This window comes from Choloepus didactylus, chromosome 9, assembly GCF_015220235.1.
Source record: "Choloepus didactylus isolate mChoDid1 chromosome 9, mChoDid1.pri, whole genome shotgun sequence".
Classification (NCBI taxonomy): domain Eukaryota; kingdom Metazoa; phylum Chordata; class Mammalia; order Pilosa; family Megalonychidae; genus Choloepus; species Choloepus didactylus.
The window spans coordinates 93248339-93272806 of NC_051315.1; the positions used below are offsets into that span (position 1 = coordinate 93248339).

At 41.7% G+C, this 24468-nt stretch overlaps 2 protein-coding genes across 3 annotated transcripts in view; both read right to left on the reverse strand.

Moving 5' to 3' along the window:
- FLACC1 (flagellum associated containing coiled-coil domains 1) overlaps window positions 1-11267 on the reverse strand; it is a 29439-nt gene extending 18172 nt beyond the window's left edge. Inside the window, 4 exon segments of the mRNA XM_037849911.1 lie at window positions 1157-1287; window positions 2021-2069; window positions 10522-10593; window positions 11106-11267. Coding sequence (XP_037705839.1) covers window positions 1157-1287; window positions 2021-2069; window positions 10522-10593; window positions 11106-11224 — 371 coding nt within the window. The 5' untranslated portion in view covers window positions 11225-11267.
- Window positions 11268-19355: 8088 nt separating this feature from the next.
- The window catches only part of TRAK2 (trafficking kinesin protein 2), a 73484-nt gene continuing 68371 nt past the window's right edge, over window positions 19356-24468 (reverse strand). For both annotated transcript variants that reach the window (XM_037848803.1, XM_037848804.1), the window contains one exon: window positions 19356-23754. In XM_037848803.1, the coding sequence (XP_037704731.1) occupies window positions 23073-23754 (682 nt within the window). In that variant the 3' untranslated portion in view covers window positions 19356-23072. The remainder of the gene's footprint in view (window positions 23755-24468) is intronic.

A 24468-nucleotide genomic window follows, 5' to 3' on the forward strand; every position in this document is an offset into this window, starting at 1 on the left:
GAAAGAGAAATGGTAAAAAGCTGAATAACAGGGAACTCCTGTCTTGTGACCATGATAGTCAAAATAAGCAATACTCAAGGGAACAAAACAAGCATGGATTATTTCTTATGTTTTATTAAGCTACAACTGGTGACAACATTTTATGAGACCAAGGGGTGGTTATGGGGACTGGCTTGTCTGTGGGTGTGTGATCCTTTCTCCTCCTGCAGAGGGTTGTGGATAAGTAGGGCAAAGAAACAGGGGCAAAATTCTCCCATTGAATGGGTCATGTGAGGTCTGGGCAACTCTGTGGCATGCCTCACTCAAAAGCGGACTTGTAGCTCCTTCGGTCTCACCCCCAATCCAAATCTCTTCCCAGAGATAACTGCTGCTAACAGTTTGGTTGCATCCTTTCTATACGCTGAGAAATAGATAAGTGATTGTGTGTTTGTGTTTTTTGTTGTAGTGGTGCTTTTTTTTTTTTTTTAAAGATTTTTGTCTTGGGAAAATAATTCTTACAGCAAGCCACAGACTGGAAGAAGAGATTCTAGTTGGGAAGCCATTTCAATAGAGATGAGTGAACTCATGTAGGAGAGTGAGATAGGGAAGGGTAGGAATGAGGGACTTAGGGGGTAGAATTTGATATCCTGATTCGATGTGGCATTGGAGGATAGAGTGGGAGGAGGGGGGCTTGCATGTCACAGAGGATGGCAGTGTACTCAACTGGGGTGGAGTCAGCCCAGAACCTTCATGCTGCATCTGCCAAAGGCATGAACTGAATGGGATCTTGAGACACAAAGAAAAAGATACATTCTCAGGCCTCCCAGAAGCCCTTAGTTTACTCTTAATTAGCACCCTCCAAATTCAGACTATGTGATGGATATTTCATCTGTTCTTTGCCCCCAGGAAAAATTATTCTCCTTTAGCATGTATTACACTACACCCATTCATTTTCCAGGTCAGCTGCCTCATTTGATCTTTATCCTGGCCCTGGGGAGAGGTGGGCCTGGAGAGGAGCAGGCAACAAGAAACAGGGATGAGGAGTGAAGCGAAATTGCAACACCTTCAGAGCAGGGACCCTGTGGACTGGACGTGGATGTTAAGGAATGTCTATGAGGCCAGGCCTAGCCAGGTGGGGATAGCTTCGAGGAGCTGGATGTTGGTCCAAAGACATTACCTGCAAATTTCTACTTTGTCCATCATCTTTTCCGACTTCTTTTTCCTATCGAACATCTCGTCCCCCAAGGTGACAGAAATCTGCTCCCTACTCCGAACAAGGTGATAGCCAGGTGACACATTGATCACTTCCTGGGCACCAAGATGAACGATCAGATCACATTTCAGGCTTGGAGTTCTAAGATTCTTCCAAACCTTCTACCAATGTCCTACTCACATCTTGAAAGCAGAGACATGAGATGAGAAGTCAGAGCCCAAGTCTCCCATGTTCTCTCCCAGACACGGCTCCTGCTCATCACTCTGGCCCAAATTTCTCTTCGGAAATCTAATCCTCACATTCAGTTGGCTCTTGGATGTCCCTCTCAGTGGTCCCAGAGGCTTCTCAAGCTCAACATGTGCAAAACTGAACCATTGATGCCCTACTGCTCCCCTCTCAACCCCATACCCACTCTGTGCGTTCCATCATGGCCGGAAACCATGAGGCAGCAGGGCATTATGGAAACCACTCAGGGTTTGAAATCAGACAGGTCTGAGTTTGAATCCTGGCTCTGCCACCTACTAGTAATTATCACCATCTCGGTGCTTTAGTTCCCTCATAGGACAAAGGTGCCCTTCCCCAGCACTTTGTGGTTTCCCAAGTGTGGCCGAGGGTTTCTTGCATCTGGACATGAGCTGTACCCTGGATCAATCATAACCGTTTGGTTGCCCTGGGATACTCTCCTTAGCCTACACAAGGCAGTAAAGAGTGGTAAATGAAAACAGCACCTCCCCATAGGATTACTGTGAAGGTTCAGTGAGGCAAGTATGGGTAAAGGCCCAGCTCGAGAAATGTTAGTCCTGCTACCCTCTTTCCATTTTTACTCACATAAGGTAATTCATTGCTCTCTGCTTGTCTTCCTAAATGGGTTTTCACCCTGCAAGAGAAAAGCTTACTCAGAAAGTAACCAGAGAGCAAAGAGAAGTTCAGAGCTTAGGAGTTGCACCTTGATCCGGTCATCATCCAACTCTGCTCTTTGAGCTCTGGCCACCTAGTCTTCTTAGAGGATCCCCAGGGTGGCTGGAGAATACATTGCAGCAGGGCCTTGTGAGAAGGTCTTACCCAAGGAGGCAGAAAAGTTGTTGTCCTTCTAATGTTAGGAAAACTTTTGGGAAAGTATGAGCCAGATAAACGGGTCCTACATACTACCATGCTGCAAGGCTCCATGAGTCAGGTGACCCCCCCTCCTCTCCAACACATATACACTCAGGGAATCACGTGTACCCTACTTCGTTGAAGAATGAAGCATTTCTACATAATGAAAAATATTCCCTTAAGACACATTAAGACATAACACTTAATTTAAACTATTGTCATTCAAATCTATATACATATATGCTATACAAAAATGAATAATACATATCTAAATGAATGAGATATATATTATTTATCTTATAGTATAGATATATAGAGAGAAAGGTAGGCTTATGATAGACTTATTGATGATTTTATGGGGCAATTATCTTAGTCCTGTTGCATAGTTTCTGAAACTTAAAAATGCAAAAAGAGGAAACAGCAATTAGTTTATTAATTAAAAGTTCATTTTCATCATCTTCCCTGATTCTTCACCTACCTTACTGCCCATTCCCTCTCAGCCTCCTTTTTGGCTCCTCCTCATTTCTCGGAGTTCGAAGCACTGGAGTGCTCCAGGCTCAGAACTTCCACCTCTGTCTCCACTCATTGCCTGGGAGCTCTCACCTGGTCCCAGGGCTCTAAGGATCATTTATGCACTGAAGACTTTCAAATGTATAGCTGTAGCCAGTCCTCTCCCCCAGACTCAGAATCATTTTTCTGGCTGCCTACTCAACATTGGCATTTGTATAGTTAACAGGCATTTCAAACTTCCTGTGGCCAATTCCCCACAAATGTGCTCCTCCAGAGGTCTTCCCCATCCCAGAAAGTTGCAAACCCATCCTTCAAGTTACTTAACCAAAACTTGAAGTCAGTTTTGAACCCTCTTTTTTTTTTTTCCTGACACGTTCCACCCATTCCGTTAGCAGATCTGATCAGTTTCTGCCTTCGGAATATATCCAGAATGCAACCCCTTCTTAGCACCTCTACTGCTTCCCCCAGGTCCAATCACCTTGTCTCTTGCTTGGATTCCCACCATTGCCTCTTATCTGGTCTCCCTGCTCCGACCCCTGCCCCACCCAGGCCACCCCCAACACAGCAGCCAAGTTAATCCTTTCAAAATGTCATCAGACCATGTCACACTTCTCCTCAGAGTCCTCAGATGGTTTCCATCTCTTTCAGAGTTAACAATCAAAGTCCTGACATTGGCCTGCAAGGTCCTTCATTGTATTATTTTCCTGTTGCTGCTGCAACAAGTTACCACAAACTTGGTAAAATTTATTTTCACAAATTTATTTTCTTGTAGTTCTGGAGATTAGAAGTCTGAACTAAGTCTTACTGGGTGTATTAGTTAGGGTTCTCCTTGGAAACAGAATCAATGAGAGATGTCTCTGATTATCAAATTGTAAAAGTGACTCAAGCAACTGCAGGAGCGCACGAGTCCAAATTCTGCAGAGCCATCAACAAGCTGTCAACTCCAAGGAAGAGGTCCGACGAACTCCTCAGGAAACGAACCGACAACTTTGATGAACTCCTCAGGAAACGAACAGGCAACTTCGATGAGCTCCCCAGGAAATGCTTCACTGAGCAGCCGAAGAAGAAGTGAAGGTTCTCTAACCGTCCGGCTTATAAGCCTCCAACTGATCACCCGGACCAAATCCAGCCAATTGCATTCTCTCATTGTGGAAGGCATGCCCCTTGATGAGTCATCAGTCAGCCACAGTCAATTGACTGATGATCCAACAAACCGGCTGATCACCCGGACCAAATCCAGCCAATTGCATTCTCTCACTGTGGAAGCACGCCCCTTGATGAGTCATCAGTCAGCTGCAGTCAATTGACTGATGATCCAACAAACCAGCCCGTTGGTTTATTAACCAGCCTCAAATATCCTCACAGCAATCGTCAGGCCAGTGCCCGCTTGACCAGACAGCTAGGCCACCTAGCCAAGTTGACACATGAACCCAACCATCACAGTCCACCCCTTGTCAACTTGGCAATTGTACACATTACCTAAAACCATACCTTCAAAATGAACGTTACAGCTTACGCCATATGATAAGGGGATAAGACAGAGAAGAAAGCAGAAATATTTTCTTTACAGACAAATACAAACATACAAAACGAGGAGGAAATATTCATGTCATCATAGTCCTTGTTTCTGTAACTGGTCACGTGGCCGTAGTTCATATTTATCACGACCTGCTTCCACTACCCATTCCATGTTCTCTTTACCCTCAGCAAGCACTTCAGCTGGCCGTGGTTCTTTGCCTGGTGGGGTGACCCAAACCTTCATTCCTGAAGTTTCTTGGCCATTGGTGGTCCTGCCTGGATTGGGTTGTTGCAGTTTTCCATTGACTTGAATCATGGGGCATGGTAGTACTAAGAGACACCCTAGGGGATCTCCCGTATTCCAGGAAAACTCTTCTTTACTTCCATTGTGTAGTTGTGGTGCTATTTCCCCTTGATAGTCAGGATCAATCACCCCAGCCAGTACAGTAATCCCCTTATTTGCCTGTTGATTCAGAGGCATAAGAAGCCCAAAGTGGCCAGGTGGCAGTCTTAACTTCCAGTTCAATGGGATTATTGTTGTGTTTCCTGGTGGAAGCACTCCTCCTTTTGGAACCAAGACTTGTAGACCAGCAGAGCTTAAACTTGCAGGGACAGGAAGCAAAAATTTCCCTAGTGGATCACTAGGAGTGATAGTGAGTGGTGCTACTCCTGTTTCCACCCCTTGATTCCTGGACCCATGAATCCTGGCTATGGGAGAAACAGCACCATAGAGTGGACGCTGATTCAGAGCATACACAGCCTCCTGGAGAACACTTCCCCAACCCTGCAAGGTATTGCCACCTAGTTGGCGCCGTAATTGAGTCTTCAATACGTTCTATCAACCCAGCTGCTTCTGGATGAAGGGGAACATGGTAAGACCACAGAATTCCATGAGCATGTGCCCATCTCCTCACTTCATTTGCTGTGAAGTGGGTTCCTTGGTCCGAAGCAATGCTGTGTGGAATACCATGACGGTGGATGAGGCATTCTGTAAGTCCACGTATCGTAGTTTTGGCAGAAGCATGTCGTGCAGGGAAGGCAAACCCATATCCGGAGTATGTGTCTATTCCAGTAAGAACAAATTGCTGCCCTTTCCATGATGGAAGTGGTCCAATGTAATCAACCTGCCACCAGGTAGCAGGCTGATCACCCCAAGGAATGGTGCCATATCGGGGACTGAGTGTGGGTCTCTGCTGCTGGCAAATTGGGCACTCAGCAGTGGCTTTGGCCAGGTCAGCCTTGGTGAGTGGAAGTCCATGTTGCTGAGCCCATGCATAACCTCCATCCCTACCACCATGACCACTTTGTTCATGAGCCCATTGGGCAATGACAGGAGTTGCTGGGGAAAGAGGCTGATTGGTATCCACCAAACGGGTCATTTTATCCACTTGGTTATTAAAACCTTCTTCTGCTGAAGTCACCCTCTGGTGAGCATTCACATGGGACACAATATCTTCATGTTGTTTGCCCACTCAGAAAGGTCTATCCACATACCCCTTCCCCAGACTTCTTTGTCACCAATCTTCCAATCATGTTCCTTCCAAGTCCCTGACCATCCAGCCAAACCATTAGCAACAGCCCAGGAATCAGTATACAGACGCACTCTGGCCAGTTCTTCTTCCAAGCAAAGTGAACAACCAGGTGCACTGCTCGAAGTTCTGCCCACTGGGAGGATTTCCCCTCACCACTGTCCTTCAGGGATATCCCAGAAAGGGGCTGCAGTGCTGTAGCTGTCCACTTTTGGGTGGTGCCTGAACCATCTGTAAACCAGGCCCGAGTCTTCTCTTCCTCAGTCAACTGACTGTAAGGAACTCCCCAAGATGCCATAGCTGTGGGCTGGGAAAGAGAAGGTAAGGTGGAAGGAGTGGGGGCCATGGGCATTTGGGCCACTTCCTCATGTAACTTACTTGTACCTTCAGGACTTGCTCGAGCTCTATCTCGTATATACCATTTCCATTTTATGACGGAGTGCTGCTGTGCACGCCCAACTTTATGGCTTGGTGGGTCAGATAACACCCAGCTCATGATAGGTAACTCAGTTCTCATGGTAACTTGGTGGCCCATGGTTAAGTGTTCTGTCTCTACTAAGGCCCAGTAGCAGGCCAACAGCTGTTTCTCAAATGGAGAGTAGTTATCTGCAGAGGATGGTAAAGCTTTACTCCAAAATCCTAAGGGCCTGCGTTGTGATTCTCCTATAGGAGCCTTCCAAAGGCTCCAAACAGCATCTCTATTTGCCACTGACACTTCCAACACCATTGGATCAGCTGGATCATATGGTCCAAGTGGCAGAGCAGCTTGCACAGCAGCCTGGACCTGTTGCAGAGCCTCATCTTGCTCCGGTCCCCACTCAAAACTAGAAGCTTTTCTAGTCACTCGGTAAATGGGCCGGAGTAGCACACCTAAATGAGGAATATGTTGTCTCCAAAACCCAAAGAGGCCAACTAAGCGTTGTGCCTCTTTTTTGGTTGTAGGAGGGGCCAGATGCAGCAGCTTATCCTTCACCTTAGAAGGAATATCTTGGTACCAGAGAAGTGGGGTGCTTTTGCTGCTGAGTCTGCAAATACCAAACATGTTGGAATGGCTTTTCAAATGGATAAGGGGAAGATTCTGGAAGAATTGTGAGGAACTTGATAGAAAAGGCCAAAATTGCTTTATAGAGACTGTTTGTGGAAATATGGACTCTAAAGATGTTTCTGATGAGGCCTTGAACAGAAATGATGAATGTGTTGTTGCAAACTGGAAGAAAGGCGATCCTTGTTTTAAAGTGGCAGAGAATTTGGCAAAATTGAGTCCTGGTGTCAGATGGAAGGAAGAAGTTGAAAGCGACAACCTGGAATACTTAGCTGAGGAGATCTCCAGACTACGTGTGGAGGACGTACCCTGGCTTCTCCTTGCAGCTTATAGTAAAATGCGAGCGGAGAGAGATAAACTTAGAACTGAACTCTTGGGTTCAAAGAGACGAGAAGCTGATCGCTTGGAAAATTACGAGCTTCCAGGGGGTGGAATCCCAGAAGCTACAGCCCAACGTGAGGATGTAACCAAACATGGAACCCAGCCGCCATTTCAGTAGTACAAGCCAAGATTGGAGATGGAATTATCCAGAAAGGATTTGTGGAAAGTCCTATTGTCTGATAGCTTTGATCCCTGTGTGCTTCATGCAAAGCCAACAGGTTTTTTGCGAGATCTTTATAGACAGAGCCATTGCTGGTCTGGACTGGAGGAGACAGACAAGGAAAAAATTAAAGGAAAAATCTCTTCAAAGACAGAGCCATGGAGGTTGAGGTCTGGAGTCAAGAGGTTTAGGGCTGGGAGAGCGGAGCAGCCCACACGCATGGAAAGGGTGAGTTTGCCCTGGAGGTTGAGGGTGGGCTTTCCGCCTTGATGCTCTGGAAGAGTTTTGCCACCTCAGGTCCCAAAGAGGGTGGAGCACATTTCCAGGGAGTGCAGCTGGGAGTGATGTTTTGAAGAGGAGCAAGCTTGCTAGAGAGGAATGTCCTGGGAGAAAGCCGTTTTGAGGCTGGAGCTTTGGAGCAAACGCCAGCTGCCTTCCTAGCTAGCAGAGGTTTTCCGGATGCCATTGGCCATCCTTCGGTGAAGGTACCCGATTGCTGGGGTGTTACCTTGGACGGTTTGTGGCCTTAAGACTGTAACTGTGTAGCGAAATAAACCCCCGTTTTATAAAAGCCTATCCATCTCTGGTGTTTTGCATTCTGCAGCATTAGCAAACTAAGACACTGGGCTAAAGTCAATTGTTGACAGGGCTGTGTTCCTTCTGGAGGCTCCAGGGGCAGTCTATTTTCTTGCCTTTTCCAGGTTCTAGAGGCTGGTTCCCTTCTATCTTCAAAACCACTGTATTAGTTAGGGTTCTCTAGGGAAACAGAATCAACAAGAGATATCTAAATATAAGGTTTTATAAAAGTGTCTCACAAAACTGTGGGGACACATGAGTCCAAATCCTGTAGGGCAGGCAGCAGACTGGCAACTCCAATGAAGGTGTTCGATGACCTCCTCAGGAAACGCTTTGCTGGCTAGCTGAAGAAGAAGTGAAGGTCCTCTCCTTCTCTTCCTTAAAAGTCTTCAACTGATTGGATTAAATCCAGCTGATTGAATTCTCTCATGGTAGAAGTCACGCCCTTCTCTGATGTAATCAGTCACAGCTGCAGTCAATTGACTGATGATTTAATAAACCAGCCTTCTGGTTTGTTAACCAGCCACAAATGTCCTTGCAGTAACAGGCCAGTGCTTGCTTGTCCAGACACCTGGGCACCATCACCTGGCCAAGGTGACACATGAACCTAACCATCACAACCAGCAATCACAGCATTCTGATCCCAACCTCTGCTTCCGCTGTCAAGTCTCCTTCTCTGACTCGGACACTCCTGCTTTCCTCTTTCCCTTATAAGGAATCTGGGAATACACTGGGACCACTCAGATAATCCAAGACAGTCTCCCCATCTCAAGGTCAGTTGATCAGCAATCTTAGTTCCATTGCAACTTTGGCAAGTAGCACAGCATATTCACAGTTTCCAGAGATTAGGTGTGGACTTTGTCAGGGGCCATCATTCATCATATACCACATTCGCCATCTCTGTTACCTTCTTTGAGCTCATCTCTACCACTCTCTCTTCACTCCCTCCACTGTCACCACACTCGCCTCTTTTCTTCCTGGAAAAGGGCAAGTACGTGACGCAAGCTCTCATCCAGGGCCTTTGTACTTGCTGTCATCCCTGCCAAGAATGCTTCCTGGAGATCCCTGCATTGCCCCTCCTGCCCCCTTTATGGAGCGGACTTTCCCTTACCTCTCTAAGTAAAATAGCGACCCTCCCCACCCCCACCATTCCCCAACTCCTTTGCCTTCATAATTTCTCTGCACAGCGCTTGCCAATCTTGGATATGTTAACTTCTTTTTTGGTCATCTTTCCCATCTCCACTTAAAAAGTAAACTCCAGAAAAGCCAGGACTTGGCTGTGTTCACAGATGTTTCCCTAGCACCTGCAACAGTGCCTAGGAAATAACAGGTGCTTAATAAATAATTTCCAAGTAAATAAATAAATGACTGGAATACAAAGAGTCACGCAAAGGCCTATAACCATGTTATAGTTCTAACTTACACATTATAGCTATAAGTTAAAGTTTTAGTTCTAAGCTTGTAAAAACTTTAATTTGTAGTTTTAAAAAAAAAGGTGCAACTTACAGAAGACTTTAGACACAGGAAAGTAAACAGCAAAAAGTCACTCTTTTTCTCAGGAGTCTCTCTTATGCTCTTTGCCTATGACAGGCACTGGGCAGTGCGCCCGTTAGGGCAGAAAAAAACTATGGAGGGTGTTCCAGTTTGCTAATGCTGCTATTATGCAAAATACCAGAAATGGATTTTCTATTATAAAGGGTATTTATTAGGTCACACATTTACAGTTCCAAGGCCATAAAAGTGTCCAAACTAAGGCAGCAACATGAGGTACCTTCACTGAAGAGAGGTCAATGGTGTCCGGAACACCTCTGTCAGCTGGGAAGGCATGTAGCTGGCATCTGCTCCAGCGTTCTGGTTTCAAAATGGCTTTCTCCAAAATGTCTCTGGGCTTGTCTTTGCTCCTCTCCCTCAGCTCCTGTGTGTCTTTGCTTTTTTCTCCCAGGGCTTTTCTCTCTAAGCATCTGGGGGTCCTCTCTTAGCTTCTCCAGGCCAAACTTGGGGCTTCATCTTTTGGCTTAGCATCTCCAAACATCCTTCTGTCTGCAACTCCAAGCATCTTGAAGCATCAGCATCTGTACTGGCTCTTGAGCTCTCTTAAGTACTCTAGTGAACTAATCAAGACCCATCCTGAATGAGCGGGGTCCACACCTCCATGGAAATAATTCATTCAGAGTTCTCACCCACAGCTGAGTGGTCATATCTCCATGGAAACATTCAACCAAAAGTTTCCACCCAACAAGACTGAATCAAAAGATCATGGCTTTTGTGGGGGATATAATATATCCAAAACAGGCACAGAAGGCCTCCCAGCTGACAGCTCAATTGCAGTGACTTTGAAAACTGTTACAGGTGAACACAGAATCTACAGGTAGGGTCTGAAGTTTGTGGAAAATCACAGTCGGTTCTGGTACTTCCCTGACATCCCTGACAATCATGCAGGGCATAAAGGCCAAGGGGGGACACTGTTTTATCTATATGCCTCAAACCATTCCTGCCTCATGGGAATAAAAATACTTACTTTGGGATGGCAATACGTTTTGATGTTGATTGGAAGTTGCATTTTTTTGAAGCTGGTGAAAGAGGAGCTAGCCTGAAAGTGAACATTATATAATTAAAAAGAGAAAAATGGAAATTCAGAAATATTAGTACCCTCAGATTAGGTACATCCTCACAGTGTCCCTAAATTCTAAACCAATTATTGGAATATATGGTCTGACAACTGGAATCTTGGGAAACCTACAGCCCAAGGCCTTGGCTCTTATTCATTGTCCCAGGGAGTCCCAAGGTTGATAACACAGTCCTCAGAGTTCTACACCCTACATTGTGGGGGCAACTGCTGTCAAGGCCCTTCAGTTGGAAGCTGCACTCTCCCTGTTGTACTGGCTCTGAGACTTCCTCATTCTAAGTGGCACTTGGTTGGGGAAGGATGGACAAGATCATTGTGTAATCACTAGGCTTGCAGGAAAGTTGTGTAAAAATAGGTTTTCAGTCGCATTTGGAATTTTGCTGTCAAGTTCACTATTTTGGAAATCTTGTGAGAGAAACAAGGCTGCAAATGGAACCCAAGCCCCCTGCCCCCACCCCATGACAAGTAAACATTACTTGGACTTCCCTGTGGAGGGGGAGATCTTGCTTGGTGGATGAGGGGTCTTGATTAGCTTCCGTGGTCCCAAGTTCCAAGGGTCCCAACAGGTGCAGTAGACCAGAGGGTTGGGGTACATGGCCCAAGGTCAAGGGCAGTCTAGGCTGCTGGGTCAGGAGGCTCTTGCTAAAATGGGGAAACAGCAACAAGGATTAAACCATTCAGAGCCAAAACATTACTTAGAAACAAATTGAGAAGGGCCCAAGGAAGGCCCAAAGAACAGATAGTGGATTCCAGATGCTATTGGTCTGGCTCAGGATCTTGCCTATAAGTAACACCTCATCCCTTACCACCCAGTAGTCTTGATTTAAAAGCAATTTAAAATTTGCCACAATTGAGTACTTTCTGTGAGCCAGGTACATCGTAAGTGCTCAATTATTATTACCCCAATTTTACAGATAAGGACACTGAGGCTCAGTGAGGTCACAGGGTAGCAAGTTGCAGAGTTGGCAGACAAGCACAAGCCTGTCTAACTCCCAAGCCCTTGCTCTTCCACCAGGCCATTCTAGCTCTCACTGGAGTGAAGAGAGATCCCCACTGTAGGTCCTGCTCGGAACTTTCTGGAAAATGAGCTCTGTGACTCAAACCACAGTGCAAGTCAAATCTTCCAGTTTCTCACTCCTGGTCACCTGCCTGAATTAGATTTGAAACTCTTCCTCTCAGGCTTTTATAAAAGGATAAACAAAAATTCCTATTACGAAGCTCTGCATGAAAGGCAACTATTAGATAACTGAGGAGGCTTGACCACACTTGTTTGTCTTTTTTCTTTTCCAGAACCTCACTAAAATGAGAATACATGAGTGAAAGGGGTTTAATCCCACAAGAACAAAGAGGATGGGAGAGGAGACAATATTGCACAGGAATGTTAGTACACATTTGACACAATAACTCCCTCACTTAGCACTTGGGGAGTTTAGTCTGCGTGGCTGCAGAGGGGTTATGAGTGAGAGGCAGCCAAATTGTATCTCCAAGGCCCTGAAAACTCGGGACTTGGAACTGGTAGATTATCTGACGATACTGATAGGCATTTGACAGATCTCATGGAGCATGAAGTATGCTGAATAGCGGCCCCTCCAAAGACGTTTCCATGCCCTAATCCATGGAATCTATGAATGTTACCTTACATGGAAAAAGGGACTTGTGCAGGGACTTTGCAGCTATTCCACACAGCAACCTCATCCCAGACCTCAGGCCCAGCCCACTCCCACACCTATCTCTATCTGTACATCCACTTTCTTTTAAAGCCAGGCCTCTTGCCCTAGCTCCACGGCTCCCTCCACTTGCATTCTGTTTACCATCTCATTAACTGCAAGCACCCTGAGGGCAAGGTCCGAGTGGCTTGCACATAATGGGTTATTGGCTGACCAATAAATAGGGTGGTACTAACCACAGGGACCAACTCAATGAGGAGAAATATCCATGGATGAAACTACCAAAATACTGTGTCATTGCAATATTATAGATAATATTAAAAATTAGAATTAAAAAAAACAGAATGCATAGGCAAATTATGGTACAATTACTAAGTGGAGTTTTACAAAGCTTTTAAATAATTATTTTAAAGCCTGTGGAACATGAAAAACTGCTTGTGAAAAAAGATATGAAATGGGATGTATGCAATGAATATGATTATATAAGATTATCTATCTATGTTTACGACAGCTAGAAAAGAATATGTTAAAAAATGAAAATTGGGCCAGAATGTCCAGGATTATGAAATTTTGTTTTCCTACAACATTCTCTACTGAAACTTTGGGCTTTGGAGTCAGAAGGGCCTGACTTTGCATAGAGGCTTCTCTATTTATCAGCTGTGGGACCTCAAGAAATTTACTTTTAACTATTCTGAGCCTCAGTTTCCTCATTTGCAAAATGGGTATCATGGGAATTCACAACTTATTGGGTGTTGTGCACATTAAATGAGACCCAATCAGGAGAGTTCTTGGCACACTCAGAGCTATCCCAGGTTAGGAATGTTTTGAATCCTAGAGGCATTTTGTATATAGAAGTTTTTATTTCTACCTTTTTTTGGAAAATAGGTTTGTTGTTTTTTTTTGTGTGTGTTAAACTGAAATAGGACCATTGTAAAGAAAATCATAACACAGAAAAGCATGAGGAAGTAAAAATTATCCAAAATACTAACACCACTGAATATATTTTGGTTGATGTTTTCCAGAGTTCTCTCTAGTCTAAAGAGACATATTTATATAATTTTATAATTATTTTATTTAATTAACTATAAATAATAGTTATAAAAATGTCATATTATACATATTAATAATATTATGGATTTCTGTCATTTTCTGTAAATGAAAACAAACCATACATGTATTCTAGATATGCTTTTTTACAATGTCATGAGCTTTTTTTAAAATTCAGTTTTGAGATATATTCACATACCATACAGTCACCCACAGTGTACAATCAATTGTTCACAGTACCATTTATATAGTTGTGCATTCATCACCACAATCAACTTTTGAATACTTTTCCTTATTCCAAAAAAAAAAGAATAAAAATAAAAGTAAAAAAGAGCACCTAAAACATTCCATCCCCCCATCTCACCCTATTTTCAATTTAATTTTTGTCCCCATTTTTCTATTCATCTGTCCATACACAGGATAAATGGAGTGTGAGCCACAAGGTTTTCACAATCACAGTCACACATGTAAGCTCAATAGTTATACAGTCATCTTCAAGAATCAAGGCTACTGGGTTGCAGTCTGACAGTTTCAGGTATTTCCTTCTAGTTATTCCAATACACTAAAAACTAAAAAGGGATACCTATATAGTGCATGAGAATACCCTCCAGAGTGACCTCTCGACTCCATTTGAAATCTCTCAGTCACTGAAACTTTGTTTCATTTCTCTTCCCCCTTTTGGTCAAAAAGATTTTCTCAATCCCACAATGTCGGGTCCAGGCTCATCCTCAGGAGTCATGTCCTACACTGCCAGGGAGATTTACACCCCTGGGAGTCATGTCCCACGTAGGTGGGGAGGGCAGTCAGTTTTCCTGCCAAGTGGGCTTGGTGGGGGGAGGGATGATATCTGAGCAACAAAGAGGTACTCAGGGGGAGACTCTTAGGCACAATTATAAGTAGGCTCAGACTCCCCTTTGCAGTAACAAGCTTCATAAGGGCAAGCCCCAAGATCAAAGGCTTGGCCTGCTAAATTGGTAGTCCTCAATGTTTGTGAGAATATCAGTAATAACCCAGGTGGGGAAGTTTAATACTTCCACATTTTCCCCCAGGTCCTCAGTGGGGGCCTTGCAAATACATTTTTATTCTCTGCCCAAATTACTTTGGGATGTATTTGGATTTTACACTAACCTGTACAAACCTACTAGATCTCACTTCCTGTTCAAAGTTCCACATAATTATGGTGTTTGAAGAAACTGACTGTACAAGTTAAATTATTTAGTGAGCTACAGAAAATATAGATCCTGCATCAAATAAACATCTCCTCCCTTGGTCTCACACAGAAGATGAAGTTTTAAAACACAGTCAGTATCGTCCTTTACCCTCTGGCCTGATTTGCCCTGGTCCTAACCAGATCTGCTTCATTCGTATCTCTAACTGAAGTCTGAACTCTTTTTCAGCTTTTTAAACAGTTGCTATATGAGGTAATACTGACATTCATAGCTGCTGAACTCTAGCTGAGTTTCAGGTGTCAAACAGATACCCAAAATTCCATAGACTGACGAGGTTATACACAAAGAGCCCAGCATCTTGTCATGAGCTTTTTAAAACATCAGCAACTATAGATCTGTAACATCAATTTTTAGACTTTTTACTGTTGGAAAATTTTAAATGCACAAAAGTAGGGGTAAAAATATAATGAACTCACTGTCACCTAGCTTCAATAATTAGCAACTTGTGCCTAACCTTTTCATCTATACCCACTCCACTCCTCCAACAACAGATTAAAGTGAATCTCAGCTTCACATGGTTTCTATATCATGGCTGTACAGATTTCTATTCTATGCATGTAACTTATTTATATTTTTTATCAATTTTATATTGATGAACATTTGGTTTTCTTTTTTTTTTTCCTATTACAAACAATGCTTTGGTGGCTAATCTTCTGCTCTTAAATAAAAGTAAGGCCTCTCCCTCCAAATACTGATGGGGATGATATTCAAAATATTTAACAACCAGAAAGACAAGGCCACAGAACAATCAGAATAGATTCGGGGGACTACAGGGCTGGAACAGTGTCCTGGAGGACTCCTCTCCCACCTCCATGCCAGGCATTAACTCCTTAGTTGCTGAATCATGAGGTAGTCTGGGAGTACTGGGGGAGGAGTTGGGGCAACTAAGGTGGAGGGAGGACATTCAAGGGGCTCTGGGAATGGTCATTTCTCAACCCAAATGGCAGTATTTCAGTATTTTAAGAACTAGGCATACCAGCTAAACATCAGCCCTTGACTTCTGGTACCCTCCCATGAGGGAACCACTGTAAATTTCTTTTTGGTGTCCATCCAGGTATTTATGTATGCATGGGTATGTGTATGTGTATGCCTTTAAAAATAACACAGATGAGAGCATACTTTTCAGATGATGCTACACCTTGCTCTTCCCATATAACAGTATATCTAGTAGATATTTCTAGCACAGATACATCTACTACATTCACAGTGGTTTGATGTATTGGCTCTAAGAATATAGGCGTTTTGTTTTGCTTTAAGAATCCTTTCTCCCTTTCCTTTTCCTTTCCTGCCTCTCTCCCTAATAATTCTACCTGAGACCCAGTGGGCTGAATGTGCCAATTGGTGACACTGTAGTCACCAGCAAGTCAGCGGAGGCTCCAGAGGGGTTGCTGGTTAGTATTGATAACCAGGAGAAAAAAATTACCTAAACCATTTCTTCCAAAGGGCTTACCTTGGACTGCCAGTGGTCTTAAAGAAACCACACCATTATAGAGAAACTCTTCCCCATCAACCCGAAATCAGAGTTCACTTTAGGTCAAATTGATAGATTCCAGAACTCAAGACTTTAGGGGTCATTTCAATTGATTGAAATGCTGAAGTAGAAATTCCACAGTAAGTTAGTGCAGAGACAGCCTTGCAGTAAATCCAATCAAAGCCTTTAAAAGTCTGAACTGACATGGAAGTGAATTTTCCTTCCTCTAAACACAATCCAGTTTGTCTCTCAATATTGCAGTGAAAGTTCAACTAGAGTTGAAAGGTGCCTCTCCAGACTCCCTTGACTGGGGCCTTGAGTTGTGAGGTTTGTCCTTGGGAGATGGAAGGCAAAGATTTGTTTATTTTATTGCTATGGAAACAGAACAGCATCACCTCATTGGCTCAGGGCACTTTGCTCTCAAAGAGAGAAGGCTGAAGAAGCAGACAGTTGAGAAATTTTGCAAGGCCCACATCAGTGACCTCCCTCCACAGCAAGGAATTCACAGCCCTAACCCTGGTGTCTTCTTTCATCATCAGTCATGAAACAAAACCAACTTTAGACATATTTTCAGAGGAAATAGAATTAAACAGCACTCCTAGGCTTAAGCAGTCTGCGGCAATAGTTGCCGACAGATCTGTGACGGATTTTAAATACTTCTCATTTGCTCACAGAAATTTAAAATTCTAAAGTAGGCCATTTCTTCCTAGAATTTAAGTCTTTGAAATCTGTAAAAGTACAAATTCTTGAGGGCAGTAGTCTCCTTCAGGTGCCAAGGGTTTCAGATTTTTTTTTTCCCTAAACAAAGATGCTGTTTCTCACCAAAGTGGGGAAAAAAATGCTTGTTTACTATGGACCTGTGGTTTTCATTTTTTACTGCAACTTAGTGTAAGAAATAGATTTTATACATTTTATAATAAAACATGTTTTATAAAATAAAAAATTCCCTTATTACTTGCTATTCTCTTCTATTTCTTTTTCTTTTTTTTAAATTAAAGCTGCTTGTAATACACTAGATTGATTTCTTAATCCACTGATGAGTTATAACCCAGTTTATAAAACATCATTATAAACTCCATTCACTCAGCTCCATATTTATTGTCTATTGGGTGCCAGGCACCATTGTTAATTGTGGGGGTTATTGCTACACACTTGTAAGTTCAATAAAGACACAATGAATCTTACATTGGGGGGCTTGCCAGATGCAGTGGGAGTTTACTGCAGAGCTTTCTCTTCTTGTCTAATGGGTCAGGCACTGGTTTTAATCCAGGAAGGGACGTGACTAGATCTGTATATTAGAAAGAACTTTCTGGCTGCAATGCAGAGAAACATTGGGGGGCCCAAGACAGTAGGAGGCCAGGAAACCATCAGGAGTCTGTGGTAGTGGTCCAGATGAGACATAACATGCCTCAACTGAGGAAGCAGCACTGGGGATTAGGGACGAGGAAGCAATAGGACTTGGTGATTGTTTGGATATGTCCAGTTTGGATTTGTTACGTGCTTCTGGAGCTCAAGAGAACGGTCTCAGCTAGAAACAAATTTAGAAGTCATCAGAGTCGATAATTCTTAAAGCCAAGATCACATAGGAAAAGAGCATCATGTAAGAAGGTTTAGAACATATCCCAGAGGAACTTAATATTTAAGACAACATTGCTCAAAGTGTGGGCCATGCGTCAGTTTAAATATGTACAGCTATTACTCAACTGAAAGTGGCTTAAATAAAAACGGTTTATTAATCTTACAAAATGCCAAGTCTGGTAGGTAGTGCAGAACTAGGCTTTTCCCATCTTTCTGTTACGCCTGCCTCGGTGTATTAACTGAGGGAAGCCTTACAGTGGCTCTATGGCTGCCACAACTCCAAAGCCCCATGAATAGACTAGATGAAGAATGAACAGACTAGATGGAGATGGGCCTTAAAATCTTATAAATGGATGGAAAGCAATTACAAAGAGAACAATAGATTTGACTAGTCAACAAATTCATTTTTATCTAAAGATTAAGAATTTAATTCTAGTCTGTTTATGGTATGAAATTGTATATTTAGTTTTTCTTATGATTAAAAAACCAACACAGAATTTGGCTCTTGAGTGACGAGTGACTAAAACTAAAGTTACAAAGGAAGCAGGTGCCCAAGGACAGCCCCAGCCATTTCATCTAGCCAAGGCTTAGTGTTACTTGCCACTACTTTGATAATTTTTTTTTCCTTTTCTTTTCGGACACGAGTACAACTTTGTCAGTTTCAAAACAGCAAAGGGGAAGGGAATGAAGGCTTTCAGGGGATAAGTGTAAACTGCTCTTTTCTCTGAATTTAGGGAAACTCTGGCATTGCACAAAGGGATGGTTCCAAAGACACAGGGAGAAGACTGATGCTACTAACATTCTCAGTATCTTCCCCCAAAGTAATGCAAGTATTCAGTATTTGAAAGGGAGGTGCAGGTGGCCAGAATACCAATAGTATAACAAAGTATAAGTCAAATAAATGAATGCAAGAAACCAGAACCTAATGATCCAGGTTATATCAATATTTGTCTGCATATTGGATGGGGAAATGGATACCACTTTGTGTGATGCTACAGCCAGCCCTCAGAAGGGTGGCAAACCTGATCAACAGTGAGCATTTAAAGGCTTTCCATTGGGTAGTCAAACTGCGGGCTCTATAAGAATACCCTTAGTGTGGAAAAGACAAGACAGTGTTCTTTAAGAGCTTATAATCATCTCCAACTTAATTCTATTTGATCATTTCTTGTCTTTCAGGATCTGACTTTAGGGTGCTGTGCTAACTCCCACTGACTCATTCAGCTGTTCCTAAATGGCCCCTAGCCAGGGTGTCACAGGAATCATGTGAAAGCCTGTAGTACCCCCCAACCCCTCTCAGACTCAGACGAGTGGCCACTGCCCTGAACCCTGGGCTCCAAAGGTTTCTGCATATCACAAGCACAAGCATATCACAAAAATTTAAGCTTATTAAAGAACATAGGGACATCTCTGTTACTTAGGATCTGGTAGTTTTGCCCTTATTTCATTAAAACTAATGGAAAATAGAGAAACAAAACTTGCTGCTAGCATACCTCAACCTTAATATAATGAAAACAGAGATGGAAGTCAAAAGAATGCTCAAAGCTCTACAATCTTTACACTCATCAGGTTTTTGGACTTAAACACATCTACTGATACTGATTTGTGAAAGAAAACACGAAGATGCTGGGTGTATCATTAAAGTTCATAGCAAAGAAGTACAGTTTCATACTTCATTTATTCCATACAAAATGTTTACAATTCTAAGATATTAAATGAGTTTAAAAATATACAGCCATTGAATTGTTAAGAAGAGAAAATCAAAAGACCTTTTCTGTTAGAGACCAACAAACTTCAAATTTGTTTTTTGTTTTTTTTTTTGGAAAGTTTCTAAATAGCCAAGGATGTCAATAGTAAATTGTAGACTGTAAGAACTTGTTCACACTTCCTGAATCTTCTCAAACTTAAGATCTGCTTGTCATGGACTTGACATATTTTTTGTTGCTCTTACTCTGCTAAGGAAACATTAAAGTATACATAGACACTCTAGTCAATATTTTTCAATAACTAGGAAAGTGCAATAAGATCTGTTAACTGCTTATGTCTATTGTTGGTTTGTTTTGTGTGTTGGGTTTGACAAATAGAGGACAGTTTTCATAACAAAAATAACATAAAGGAAAGAGTGCAGTATTGTTTATATCTGTGTAAAGAACTGGGACAAAAATACAGGGGAGACAAATGAAAATTTAAGAAGATACTCATATTTATTACCTGATTTACATTTGACAAGCAATTGTTAAGTGTACAAAAAGCTGTTTGACAAAGTCCAGAGTCTAGGTTTCAAATAATATTGTTTCCTGGCTTCTCCACACAGAGGGCACTTAAGCCCACTCCTTGAAGCTGTGCTCTGCAACACATCCATTTTGCTGCTGTTGTGTTGCATGCCCAGTGTGCATCTGACATCAAAGTGGACCAACAACCACTAAGAGCCTTAGTTCCAAATGTCAAGTCAGTATTAATAACTACCAAGTATTAATCAGGTACTAGAATGGTCAGAAAGAAGAGCAAGCTATTAATACTATGTAGAATACATCTTTTACAGAAATACTGTGAGCTATTTTGAACTCATTCCTCCCTTTGTCAAAGCCCGTGCTCTCATGTCAAATTGAGAACATACAGTACTCAGTTTTTTTTAAAAAACTAGTTTAACAATGGTTTCCTAGGACTGGTGTCTAAGGCTATTTACATATGATTTGGAATCAAAAATAATTCAGGAAAAAGTTTAATTTTAAGCTCATAAAGATATTCCTCATATTAGGTAATATGCTCAGAAATACCTGAGGTATAATCACTGAAAACCTTCTTGAGGGAGAAAAAAAAAGATTGAGGTTTCCTATACTGGTATGAAAAGTACATACACAGTTGACACTATGGGGGGAAAAAACACACCTAAAATGTGAACAGTACCAAAGCATAAAAGATAATCCAAAGAGGAACTTGCTGAAAGACTCCATTTTCTCTTATTATACTTTGCAGACAACTCTGTTAGAGAGTCACTGTACCAAAAATGATTTTAGGTGGAAACTTCAAAAAAATAGCGAAACTCAATTTTTAAATAAGGATTCATTTCTAGAGACAAGCATGTCCCAGTCCTCAATTGTGTTTCTGGTGGAACATCAACATCAATCTAGTTTTCGAAAACCTAGGTCTGTTCTCTTTAATCAGATGTGCTTATTTGGCTGCTAATAAACACCCTCCTCCCCAAAGTAATTATCTGAAGTGACCATTTAGGCATTGGTTATAAAAACAGTATGTAATTTATAGCTATTTATATATTATATATAAATCTGATAATTTGACAGTTTGTACTCCTCTCTGGCCCTACATTTTGCTACTTCCTGATGTTTCCTGGAAACTGTTAATGTCCAGGCAACAGGAAGATTACTTTCTTAAAGAATAAATAAAAAAAGCTTTAAGAATTGGCTAAAGTATACACCCTAGAGTTACTTTATGATGTAGAAACTCAAATGCTACTTTTAAAAACATCGATTAGAATATTTTGGCCATTTAAACTGCAGGAATTCTTCTGTTTACAATGCCTACCACATTCAGGGGAGACTTACATTCACTTCTGGAACTGCTAGAATCCTTTCTCGACATGCATGTAGACGCTCTGCTGACCTCAGCATGACTGAGTAAAGAGCAGAGAAAGTGGGGAGGAAACGTTCACTTTTTGATTTTGGGAAATTTATTTAGAAATGTTTTATCAAAAGATTCTAAAAAGGATGGAAAACTCACACATTTGTATCACTGTCAATGGTGGATTTTCCGCCCCTGTGAGCACACAGCTCTGCCTTAAGGAGAGGGAGGAAGGTCCTGCCTCTGGCCTGGCAGCAGGTGTACCCCTAGGAACCAGAGGAGCAAGACTCTATTGGTCCAGAATTCTCAGAAAAATTGCTTTTCAGTGAAGTCAGGATAAAGGAGCAAAATATTTGCAAATTAAGCACTAAAATGATCAAAATATGCCTCCCATTTTCAAAGACAAAATAACTGGTCCTCTCACTCATCTTCCTCTCGATCATGTCTTTCAGATAATGGCATTTATTTCTGAACTGCCCTGCCCAGGCAAAGCCATGTCATCTGAGAAGGAGCATACCTTGATCAGCAACACTCATAAAACAGATCTGTTTCTTCCCAGTTCATAGCCTTGCATCATGCTGCTGACTGCTGAAATCTAATCCGAGTCTCACTTTACCATTTTACACAGTTTGTAAAAGAAAAAGGAGCCCTAAAGAAAAAGCAAAAGCTTTTACTCTCCTGTTAGAGTTCATTCTCTAATTCTACAAATGTCAAGGTCAAGACAGATGTATTTTAATTTTATTTTACATTAAAAACACACACACATACAAATATCAATTTCAAAGCAGGCACCTAGATTTTACATCAGCTTATAATAATTTAATGTGCCTGAGAATTTTTGTGCAAATACATGTCATTTTTTCATTAAAAATATGCATAGTACACTTTGGAAAAAGTTTAGTTGCCACTATCTTTCCTTACAAAATATTTTTACATTTATAAATAAATAACATCCCCTAATTCCTACTGATTGCACTTCTGGTTTAACTCCTTTCAGCATCCAAGGAAATTTGAGAGACATGCAATTATGTTCATGTTCCTTGACCACTGCATTCATCCAGAAAAAATATTCTGGAAACAAATTTCCTTGGTTCCAAATTACCCATATCCTCCTTCTTAAAAGTAAATCCCTCCCACCCCATCCATGTTGGATTTTTTGGTGTATTGTATAAAAATACAAATTTAAAAAATGAACAGCTAGATGCCTTTATTAATTGCCACCACAACAGGAATTTGGGTGGGGTTTGTGCTCCCAGTGGTTCAAAGGCCTGAAAACAGAAAATAAAAGGGAGTCTCTACTTCTGATCTTTTTAAAAGAGGTAAAATTCCTTGTTTTGTTAATGCTGTGAACAAACCATTGATGGTAGTTGAAACAGATATTAACAGGGAAAACATACACCATCTCACTATTGCCTTAGTAACAGACTGAGCTCACCCTACTAACTCTTCAAAACAGCTTTCTTTAAGCAACAGTGAAAGCTGCTCCTTTTTCTCTTCCCATCTTGCTAACCTCGGTTCTCCTTCATTGTTTCCCAGAAGTAAATGTGCTCGCAAGTTCAGCATTTCTGGTATATTTCAGTATTACTGAATTTATTTTCTATTTACTTATTTAAAAAAGAAAACCCAACTGAAGGAGTGCATTAAACTTTTTTTCTTCTGAATCCACTCATGCCCTTTCATTTACACTTTCCATTTTCAGACCTTGTCCACTGGGGCTTCATCTCAATTCAGTTTCCATCCCTCCACTTTCCCCCTTCCACATTCACAACCCTTCTGCAACATTCCTTTTCTGTCAAGTCAGACCAGACCACATGTATCAGTGAGTAACTATCCTTCATGTGCTAATTTGTACAAAAGCTCAGTAACTGCTGAGCCTCATTCCTCCTTCAGGAAACCCATTTTGGGTGAGGGTGTGCAAACTGGGGTTCCAAAGTTAGCCATCATGATGGGAAGACTCTGATTCCTCCTCAGCCTGGCTAGTAAACTGCTACCTGATTTTAAGTAAACAGCAGAGTCTTGTTTTTTAAGACCAGTTTCTGCTTCTTGGTGTCTTCCATTCTCCTGAGCATCAGAAGTCTTGACCACTCTGGCTATCCCCAGTCTCTTTAGTCTTTCGACTAAATTCATCTTCAATTGGCCAATATCAGGAGGGTTCCAGGAAGGTCTCAAGCCATACATCTCCTGGAGGAATGTTTCAGCTGGTCGGGAGGCCAAAAAATTTTCAGAGAGATGTGCTCGAGGCTCAAAGGACAAAGGAGAAGGGCAAGGTGAGTGAGATGGTGAATTTGGTGGAGTGGAAGGAATGGTCAGGGCTTTGGGGAGAGGCTGGAGGAGGGAGTTCTCTGAAACAGGGCTTTGGTACACTTTAGCCGAGATGCCTCGCTCTTGTAGGAGTTTGGCCAAGCTCCTGGTGCTACTGAACGTTATAGTAGAATCTCGTCGGTTGGTGACGGATTCGCCGATGCTGAGTCTGTAGGACATGGCAGGAGAATTCACAGCTGTGCCTGATGCACTGTTACCATTACTACTTCCACAGGATAATGAAGGGAACCCAGAGCTTTAAAAGAAACAGAATAAACAAAGCGCAGGAGTTTAAGAATAAAAAGCAACCCCCAAGTCAGTAACTGTACCCTGTGGAAAAGATTGATGGAACAAAAATTTGATATGATACTTAAAATGATTGGTTCATTATTCATAATTTGTAATTTAATATATTAACTAACTGAAATATATTTAATAGGATGTGAAAAAGGTTGCTATATTCTTAGATAACTTTATTATTTAATTTTAACTCTAAAATGTCTGTAGGAAAACAAATACTTTTATGATAGACACCAAAGAAATGTTAAAGACTAAAGAAATTAACCTTTAGAAATTTCTATTAATATATTCATTCCATAAAATGAACTATACCAAGAGACAAGAACAAATGGGTAAACAATTCTTCAACTTTTTAGAAAAGTCAACCTTTCATAATTAAACCTAAGATGCATCTTTAAGGAGAAAGTCATTTCTTTTTATTCTTTCAATTTTTTATTACTGAGAAATAATCAACTTCTAATTGTTAAATTTCCATTTTCTCAAGTAATATTAATTCCAAACAACAGTAGTGTAAAAGATTACCCACGGAACAAGTTTTCTTGATCCTGACTTAGAACATGTGTTTCTGGGAAATTAAAAATAATTAAAAGCTTTGACAGCTATTAGAATCTTTCTTATTATTCTATGTTATATAAATAAAAAAAAAGAATGCTAAATAAGAAATGATATA